A 10,324-nucleotide genomic window follows, 5' to 3' on the forward strand; every position below is an offset into this window, starting at 1 on the left:
TACATAATAAACATACATAATACGCAAGAATCATTTGAATGATTGTAAATCAGGTGGCTCAGAATCAAGGACTTTGTGTATATTTTAATGTTTTTTTGTGAGTTTTTAAATAGTAGACAGCCAATATTACTAACATTTCTCAACCATGGAATGTATTAGGCACACGCATGTGTGCAATCTGGTTGAAAAAATGCCTTGAAATGGTATGGAAAAAAATACAATTTCCATATTATCGGGACTTTATGGAGAAACTTCACACAAATTAAAAAGATTTTATCATTTATTCCTGTTCATGTCATTTCGAACGTGTATGACTTATTTCGAAAAATGTTGGTAGCCGAACATTGAACCTCCTTGACTTCCATTGGATGAACACAAAACCACTTTTCTCGAAATATCTTCTTTTGTGTTTCAGAGTTTGAATGACATGAGGGTGAAAAAATCATGACAGAATGAACTTTCCTTTTAAGGCATAAAATAAATGTGCTTCTACCTTTAATATCTGGTGTTGGGAGACTCTTTCGGGTGAACCTGTTCCCCACAATTTGTGTTGGAACGTCTATTTGTGACAATTCATATTTTGTCCTTAAAAAACATCCCAACACCTCCATGCCATGTATTTATTATTCATCAATAATCGATGTAATTAAGTTTATTGGCTATAGCTAGGACTGTGTGTATATACACAACAGCTACACACATTTTTAGACTTTTTGGGGGCTTTGAAGTTTCATTCTGTTGACTCTCGGCTGCCATGTGCATGAACCCTGCAACTCGTGTTTGTTTGTACCTGCAATGTCACGGTTTTAAAGTGTAAGCAAACCGAACCCAAAGCATCACTCAATGTGCTTTTCTGTGTCTTGCAGTCCTGACATCCAGCGAATCACCTTGGCGGTAAAATCCTGAATCATAGAGCTAAGGATCTGTAATGACTTTCTGCTATATACTCAACCCCTCTTTCTTAACTGTCCATGTCAATATAGCCGTATGTTATATATTAACTGTATATATGAATTAAATATTTACTACTTTTTGGTACAAATCAAAGATTTCATGTATTTACTGTAAAATAGGACCAGAAGATTTTATCTTGAAATCATGAACTTTTGTCAATGTATTTAAATACAATAAAGACTGTGCATAAATGGTGTGGTTTTAAATGAGGGAGTTGTTTTAAATGGGATGCACAATTGTAAAAATGTCTTCTTCATTTTCCATCATAATGTTTAAAATGATGAAAGTACTAAAACTGTTTTCTAAATTAGACTTAGCACCACTATAGATATGTGTTATCCAAGCGCCCCAGGTGGTCAAAAAAAGTGAAGGACTCTATATCATAACTCAAATCTTCTTTAAAAGTTATTGATTTCGTATTGATTTGTGTGTCGAATAGTTACACACCTTACCTTTTCAATTCACAGATGTCATCCGTCATTGCATTTTTATCAAAAGAATTGCTTGTTCGAAACTTACAGCATATGTCTCCTCTATATGTCACCTTTTTTTTCTACAAAATCTCTTTGCTTAATCACACGCTGTATATCTATTCAGATTGGAGAGTTAAAAAATATTGAATAATTTACAGGATTCTCTGAAAAGTATTTGTTTGAAATGAGAGAAACATTTTTCAGTCGCACCGTGTGAGCATGTTTATGTTTAAAGCTTCATTGTAGTATCTTTGTCTAATAGATTATTTGAAAAGTATATTTTTGTCAGTTTACTATTTTTCAATAATGTATAGCTCTGCAAGTGAAATTTCATAATTGGGTATAAAAGTGGATTATGAAGAAACTTTCTGACATAAACCTCAGATCATCACAGCCGTCATATGGCTGGCCTTTACCAGTCCTGTATGACAACTATATCTACGTGTATACATTACACAGTTACAGAAACTATAGAGTAGAAGAAGGAACTGAAGGTGTGGCTGAGGTCATGAAATTCCAGAATGAAATGCATTATAAACTCATTCCGCTGAGAAGGATTATTACACCTCAAGGGAAAGATGGTTCAATAGTGATTCAATCAAATCTGTAAACTATGACAAATTTCCTAAAGTGGGCCGCTACCATTACAGTGTACCATTACAAGCAAGACACAAATCTTTGCTACCGTACAAGGAAGTTGAAAATTTGTGTGAATTTTTTACATTAATTCAACTCTAAATAAATTTGACTTTTTATTTACAAAAATCTTAAATAGACCAAATCTAAAACACTACCACTAATAATTTCACAAAGCAAAATAAACACTGTAACCTTTATTCAAAATGATAATCAAACGTTTAATTGTATTATAAATAAACACAAAACCACACAAAGTTGGCTATAAAGCTACAGTATGTATCAGTGTTGTTGTAACTCACTTGCAGTTACACCAGCACATCCAACTATAACTCTTACGTAAAGCTACAAGTTCAAAAGTTCACATGCAAATAATAGGTATAAATACCCCATAACTCCTATAGTTACAAGTCAAACGATGACACATACAATACAACATGTTACACAAAACACATCTAGATCAAGGACACGTATGATATAGCAGATATGACTGTGACGCCCCGCACGTACATTAAGCCTGACGTCATAACGACAACATTTGCAGTCATCCATGCATTTGGCAGACTCGATTGCAAGTCCACTTACAGATACACATTTGATCATCTTGCGTGTTAAGATCCATAACCGTGCTCCCAAAAGTGTCGCTTTGGGTGACTGTATGTAGGCTATCCGTCGTGGGACATTCCCACGAAGTCAGGCACGCATCCAAAAGCTGGTTAGCCGCTGTCACACGCACAGTGTGATGGAGAATAGGCGCAATGTGCGTTAGTCAGTGGCTTACCTGCTTTCAGAAATCAAACATTCTCAAACGATGCCACGGAGATCGCTGTAAAAAAACTGAAAATAAAATACACATTTTATCACCAATCATTTTCCAGCTGATGCATTCAGCAGAACATTGAATGTTGCTGGGAAATGATTTAATAATTATATATGTTGTTTATATTGACGTTACGTGGTTATTGCATTCCATGCCTCGACCATGTGACAAACGACCGAACAAGTTTGAATATACGAGAAGTGTGAACAGTTAATCCTATTTTCTCATTTGCTTAATAAAAAAATGACCACTGTTGGAAAAACATCGATCATACTTATATTGTGTATTTGTCTGTCTGTATCATCTTTGCATAATTGTTTATCTAAATGCATAGACAGAAAAAGTAAGATCATGATATACAATGTTATTTTTCTATGTATCTATAGATATAAATATAAATTGATTTGAAATCTCAAACAAAAAAAGCCAGTTACTCACATCAAATTCCAATAAACCCTTTAATTACTGGAAGAAGCGAGGATTCAACGGCCAACACTGACGTCCTGTTAAAGAAATACGAAGAAAGATATGTTTTCCTTTATGAACTTAATTTCTCAATAAAGTACCAAATTGTGACTAGTACACTACACGAGAGCCGAAGTTCAGCTCACTTGCGCGATCCCGTCCCTGCCCACTCCCTTGCAACTGCAACCTGACCTGCTTATGCAAATCAACACTGAGATACGAAAAAGCAGCGAATGGGCAGCGCGGCATTCGCGAGAAAGCCCGCCCTTTAGATGGAACTATCGAATTACAGCGCAGAAGGGGCGTGGTTGTGTCCATCATGCGTTCAGTGGACTTTCTTTGAGGTGTAGCGGGGTGCGGCGCGTTCTGTTTTGCACGTCGTACTTTAGGAACGAACCATTATCAGTTCGCTCACTTTTCTGTGGCTGAAGATGCGTCTGATCCTTTATGCTTTTTTCTCTTCTCTTTAGATTTGAAAGCGGTTGGCGACGTTAAAATGCTCATTTGAGGCACATATGTGACGCTTTTGTATGGTTTTACGAAAACGAGCTCCACCCGCGGTTTGAAAGTGGGTCGACTCTGCTCGGCTGTGTGTAGCAAAGCCATGAAGCTTGTGTGGATGTGCACGTACGAAGGCTGCGTAGAGAGAGAGAGAGAGAGAGAGAGAGAGAGAGAGAGAGAGAGAGAGAGAGAGAGAGAGAGAGAGAGACATAAAGAAAGAGGGAGAGAGAGAGAGAAAGAAAGAGGGAGAGAGAGAGAGTCAGAAAGAGTGAGAGAGAAAGAGTCAGAGAGAGAGAGAGAGAGAGAGAGATAGAGAAAGAGGGGGAGAGAGAGAGAGAAAGAGTCAGAGGGAGAGAGAGAGAGAGAGATAGAGAAAGAGGGGGAGAGAGAGAGAGAGAGAGAAAGAGTCAGAGGGAGAGAGAGAGAGATAGAGTGAGAGACATAGAGAGAGAGAGAGAGAGAGAGAGAGAGAGAGACAGAAAGTCATAGAGAGATAGAGTGAGAGACATAGAGAGAGAGAGAGAAAGTCAGAGAGAGAGAGAGAGAAAGAGTCAGAAAGATAGAGAGAGAGAGAAAGTCAGGGAGAGAGAGAGAGAGAGAGAGAGAGAGAGATAAAGTCAGAGAGAATGGAAGCTTTCATTAAATGGGTCTGCTAAATATTTTCGTTCTTTTCGATTTAATACAATGTGTACACATGTTTTAAGCCACAATATGGAAGAATTTTGTTGTGAAACATCCAAAAATCACTTGCACAGTGTGTTATTTTTCATGCAGTTGTATACTTAAATTATCCTGTATGTTCCCAAGAATGTGCAAATCCAGAGAAATTCCTATTTAAAACAATGGCCCGTCCCTTGTATTTGTTGAATATTGGACATTAACCCGCTTCTCTCAACAGGTAGAGGTCTTTTGTTTAAACTAGTAACTTTGTATTTGCACCTAATGTACTACTCTTTTATGACATAACGCTTATTTCTCCCCGAACTCTTTGTAAGTCGTTTTGGATCAAAGCGTCTGCTAAATGACTAAATGTAAATGTAATGCATATCAGTGACTTAACATCCGCTGCGCTGCAATACCCTCAGTTTCTGGTTGGAGAAAATACAGCAGCACGCAAATGCGGAAGTGGTTATACAGCATCTGTATACAGTAACGTAGCATTACATTCCACATTTCTTGCAAGCTAATTCATGCCACGATGACATAAAATAAAATGTATTCACTACCTCGTCCATTAACATGATGGGCGATCTCCATACGCCTCTGGATGGTGAAAACTACATGTCCCATAATTCCACTCTCCTACATAACGTAATTTAGCTTCGCTTTTTGTTGTTGTTTTGAAAGTGCACCATCTAGCGGTGCAAATTTACATATTGTGGCTTTAAGGTTCAAACAGGCTGTATTTTCCACATACCGTGCATGTTTGTATCTCCCCTTTGCCCCGCCTCTCTGAAAAGCGCACATTTTTTACAAAGCTCATCGTTCTGAAAAGCGAGGTGTACTATTGGCCAGTTGACCAGTGCGTAGTGATTGGTTGAATACTGCAAGCGTGTAGACGGAAAGGTAACGCCTCTTACCATATTTGGAACATCAGGTTCCAAAGCAATTGTACTGACAGGTACGCCCACCTTACTTACGTTTACATTTGGGCGGTCTTATTCAAAACATTCCGCGAACTGACGTAGATTTGTGGGGGTGTGGTTACACGAGGTGTATTGCATGGGAAACTTATAACACACCATAGACACAGAAAAACACGTATTCGCTCCATATAACCCATTTAAACCACACGAACAAAGAAAGCCTTTCTAAACTTACCGGTTTCTCCGAAGTTTATAAATCGAATAGTAATAAAAAGTAAAGGTTTATAAAACAACATCGTAATTATTCATAATATGAGAATTAGAGACCAACCAACGCTGACTAAACGAATTGTACCTGCTAAATAGTTGAACCGGTTGTCATAAAAACTGCCTTTAACTATTTAAACTCTAGCTCATGAATATAGTCATAACCTTCACCATAATAGGGTATATTAGGCTAATCGCTTAAAGCCTACTGGGTAACGTCACGAACCCTAATTAATATCCATGAGCCGTATCTTCGCCATAGTAGCATTCGTACATTCTTCAGCCGGCAGCGTCAAAGACAAACGCTCTGTGGACCTCAAAACACACAAATAATGTCCTACACAACCTAACTGGGTAGGTACAAATACTTAACACTATAAGCTCCCCAATTAACTCAATAAACGAGACTTATATCGCATATAAAAGCTGTTTTTAAACGACCTGCACATGAATTAATACAAAAATAGCCGACGAGTTAAATTTAGACTTGAGGGCAAGAAACACATCTAGCGTGCTAGCTTTAGCCGTAGCTCTAATGCATGTGCTTAAGGGTCACTATCTTTACTCTATTTGGCCTTAATTTAAAACATTGTAATGTTGTAAATGCTTGCCATCGAGACCTCGTTGGAGTCTTTTGCTTATTTGAACTAACTTGAGATATTTTGTTAGCTAGCATGTTGTTAGCCGTTAGCGTCGAAATCAACATTGTGCGATATCAGAAATAAAGAATCGAGTCTCGCGTTCAGTGAGGTTTAAAATGACATTGCAGACGCGTTTCTGGGGAACCTAAGGTTAAGTGTTGTATAAATAGTGACCCAAACCAGTGGTTTGTGTTGTCGGTAGTTTCTATTTCAGTTGCACTGATTTAGTAGGCGTGTAGTTAAGTTAACTGTTATAAAGTCTTTACAAAAGTATTTTGATCTGAATGTGTTTGAGCTCACATTGTCCACTGTGATGCAAGACATTGATCATCTTTATTCAGTAGGTTAAGATGATGTTTATTCTGTAATGACATGTGTGTACAATTCATATATACCCTTCTGATCGTTCAGTACTGTGTCATTTACAGTAGACTGATGCATAACCATGGATGAAGAGGACAGTCAAGATGAGCTGATCAACAGAAACGTCTCCCACGGAAAAGGCAAAAGACCTGCCATGTCCATCGTCTCTGATGATGGTTAGTACACACGCTTTGTTTGCATCAACAGCTAGACCAGTCTCCTTGTACTCCAAATTTCTGCCGAATTTTCACTTTTTATGCTAAACCTTTTTGCCGCATGTCATCAAATTCCAGAAGACAATTCAGAAGATGGAGGAGAATCAGAGCAGGGAGAGACGAACAGCGAGGAAGATGCTTCTGAAGAGGAAATTTTGGATGGCGAGGAGGAAGATGAAGAAGATGACGACAGTGAAGGTAAGAATTGATTTGTCGTGTAACGTGTTGAGGAGTTTGACTTTGTCAGGTGATCTAATGGCTGTCTGTATCTCCAGATGAGGACTCCTGTAAGGTCCTGGAGGGAGCTGTAGGAAATGTTGCCGCTGATGCAGTGGACTTGAGCTCAGATGAGGACTCGGAGAAATGTCCCATCTGCCTGAATTCATTCCACGAGCAGCCTGTGGCCACACCAGAGGCCTGCGAGCATTACTTCTGCCTGGACTGTATTCTGGAATGGTCAAACGTAAGATTGAATAGATAGATTGATACTGGTTTCTTTCTCAAAATTATGTTCTCGAGTCACAATGCTTATTCTGAATGTGATATTTGCATTACATTTTGAATCGAAATTGAAGGGATAGTTCACCCAAAAATGATAATCCTGTCCTCATTTACTCACCCTCTTGTTATTTCAAACCTGTATGACTTTTCTTTCTTCTGCAGAAGACAATAGAAGATATTTTGAAGAATGTTGTTAACTGGCCCCCATTCACTTGCGTTGGTTTTATGTGTCCATACAATAAAAGCTTAAAGAAAAACAGAAATACCCAGTACACAAGGTGGCGCCAAAGAGTATAGATACCAAGAGGTGAAACTCTGGTGTTTTTTGTGAAACAGCGTAGTTATATTGGGGTAAAAATGCTTGATAAAAACTAACATGGTTTGTAGCGAGAAAAGGCTTTTGTCATCATGTATTATCATCATTCAGGTTCAAGTTCAGCTTCAATGTTAAATTTTATTTAACAAAGCAGCTGATATTGCCATCGCGACAACAAAAAGCTATGTGGCGTGCTCGGCAAGACCATTTTTTGCCTGAGTGCCACAAAGTTGTGTTTTACTTTAACCTCAGCAGGTCCAGGCATGTGAACATTGTTGTCGTTTTGCGCATCGGTGTGCACACTCACATTGGCACCCTTTGTTTTGTCACAAGGCGTTAAATGTTGCAATAAATATGCACGATTATCGCTGGTTTGTACAAGCCTTTAGGCACTCAATTAATTCCCACCCTTCTGAACTGTTGCATTAATAGGAGTTATTACAAACTAAGACTGTTTAGTCGAGCTTAGTCGTCTTACAATCAGTTTATAGTAAATGTAAGTTAAAGTGTAAATTTAGCTCCATGATTCCTGTATATATCCTGCATTTACATGACGCATACACAACCAGAATATTGGCCAAATCTGAAATAAAATATTATTGGTCATGTAAATGTGGTCAATGGTTCTATACAATTATTTAGCATTTTATCTAAAGGCACGCTTTTACATTTATAGACATACTGAAATATCTATCCAGTTTTTGCTTTGGTCTTAACAAATCAGTTACAGCACGTTTGTGTTCTCTGATCTTTTTCAGAATGCCAACTCATGTCCTGTGGACCGGAAAGTCTTCAACAACATTCTCCTGAGAAAATGTCATGGCGGGAAAGTCCAAAAAACAGTGAGTCACTTGATATGTTTTTCCATCAGTAGCCTTTTTACACAGCATTTAGCATTGTTTCACGTTGTGTTGTTTAAATAGAAGTACCGTAGTAATGGGGAGTGTATATGCGTTTGAGTAGATTGCAGTCCAGAAACCGGTAAAACCCGGGCAGGAGGAGCAGGTAGATGTGGACTTGGATCAGACCAGCTGTGAGGTATGCGGGGGTCGAGACCGTGAAGATCGCCTCCTGCTTTGTGATGGCTGTGATGCCGGGTAAGACATCTATCAAAACTTTACTATATTTTCAGGGTATTTGTATTAAAAAGGGTTCTAGCTAGAAGCTTTTGACATGAGACAAAAAAAGTTCTGCCACTTTATTCTCTCATTTTGCATTCAAATGCGTAAGAATTAAAATCTATAGTAGTTCTCTGGGTAATAATTTACACCTGAATAATGACATAAAGAAAGTGCAAAAGCTTTTCAATTGTAAATCGTGATGCGTTATACCCATTTTATTATCCATACTGACCTCTGTTTTATTTCTGAAGGTATCACATGGAATGTCTTACACCACCTTTGGATGCTGTACCCGTAGAAGAATGGTTCTGCCCCGAATGCATCGCCAACAACCGCAGCTCAGGTAATTCATATCTCACCTTCCAAAATAACTCATTATATTAACAAAACTCTCTGCCAGTTTCGCTAGTCATTTAATATCTGCTAATCAATAATATCTGCTGATATCTTTTTCTCTGTTTCAGGGTCAGATCAGGTCAGTGAGGAGGAGAGCTCTCTGCCCACCACCAGCCGTTTGCAGTCCAGACCCACCCGAGCAATCGCACGGACCCAGCACAGCGAACGGGTTCGGGCCAACGTCAACAGGCGTCGCATCACACAGGCACGAACTGCAGCGGAGGTTTGCATGACGCTTTTGCTCGGCTATTTAATCACAATTGTGGATTAATTTCTTAACTGATTATATTGCTGGGCTGAGATTTGTGCTAATATAATGACGAATCCGGTTTGATTGCTGTGTTTTTACAACAAAACAAAAAGAAAAACACAGAGAAAAAACACAATACAGTACATGTTATAGTAGATCTAAGACCGTTCTAGTAAGCAATGTTAATGGAGTTTACAGAATCTTAAACTAATCTGATATCATCAGTATTCTCGGTGAGCATGCCAACGCAGCCCAGTGGCAAGGAACCCAAACAACAACGATGAATAAATGGAGAGAAAAACCTTGGGAGAAACCAGACTCAGACAGGAGGGCCAGTCTCCTCTGACGTGTTACAGCTGCACTCAACAACTTTGAGTCAAAGTTTTTTGGTTATGTGATTATTTCGGTTAGTGAGGAGAGTTTAGGGACCAGAATTAATGTTTGAAGTGATTGTGACTTATTTGTGGATTGCTTGTTTTAGGCCTGCACGATTAATCATTTTCAAACCGAAATCACAATTTGAAGGGGTGCGATGTTCAAATCGCAAAAGCTGCGATTATTTCGATTAAGGGCTTTAAATATGATCAAATGCACCTACGTAGTATTTGACAGTTTGCTTCTGCAATTTTACGTTTAACCAAAGGGGGGCATTTTAACACTGCACGTGCTATTGAATTACCAAAGAACGTCATTTGGAAAAGATGAGCAGGAGCAGCAGTTCAAATTCGTAACAAAGTAAAGTTATGTCTGCTGAAGCGCAAAGTCCTGCAGCAGCAGACGACTTGGTACCTAAAAGAAAAAGCAACGCTTATATTTGGA

At 38.6% G+C, this 10,324-nt stretch overlaps 2 protein-coding genes and 1 long non-coding RNA gene across 4 annotated transcripts in view; 2 read left to right on the plus strand and 1 right to left on the minus strand.

Moving 5' to 3' along the window:
- rassf7a (Ras association domain family member 7a) overlaps positions 1-1,697 on the plus strand; it is a 29,144-nt gene extending 27,447 nt beyond the window's left edge. For both annotated transcript variants that reach the window (XM_079450483.1, XM_079450482.1), the window contains exon 6: positions 867-1,697. In XM_079450483.1, the coding sequence (XP_079306609.1) occupies positions 867-898 (32 nt within the window). In that variant the 3' untranslated portion in view covers positions 899-1,697. The remainder of the gene's footprint in view (positions 1-866) is intronic.
- Positions 1,698-2,247: 550 nt separating this feature from the next.
- On the minus strand, positions 2,248-3,518 carry LOC306890624. Its single transcript, XR_013786289.1, has 2 exons — positions 3,322-3,518; positions 2,248-2,900 (listed from the first exon to the last, which is right to left on the minus strand). It is a non-coding gene; the product is annotated as an uncharacterized lncRNA (long non-coding RNA).
- Positions 3,519-5,966: 2,448 nt separating this feature from the next.
- On the plus strand, positions 5,967-9,604 carry LOC306890733 (PHD and RING finger domain-containing protein 1-like). Its single transcript, XM_079450674.1, has 8 exons — positions 5,967-6,056; positions 6,772-6,882; positions 7,000-7,119; positions 7,197-7,384; positions 8,497-8,580; positions 8,702-8,835; positions 9,111-9,202; positions 9,324-9,604. Exons 2-8 carry the CDS (start codon positions 6,789-6,791, stop codon positions 9,524-9,526), a joined length of 915 nt encoding a protein of 304 aa, XP_079306800.1. The 5' UTR covers positions 5,967-6,056; positions 6,772-6,788; the 3' UTR covers positions 9,527-9,604.
- Positions 9,605-10,324: the final 720 nt, after the last annotated feature.

This window comes from Barbatula barbatula (assembly GCF_947034865.1).
Source record: "Barbatula barbatula genome assembly, chromosome: 25".
Classification (NCBI taxonomy): domain Eukaryota; kingdom Metazoa; phylum Chordata; class Actinopteri; order Cypriniformes; family Nemacheilidae; genus Barbatula; species Barbatula barbatula.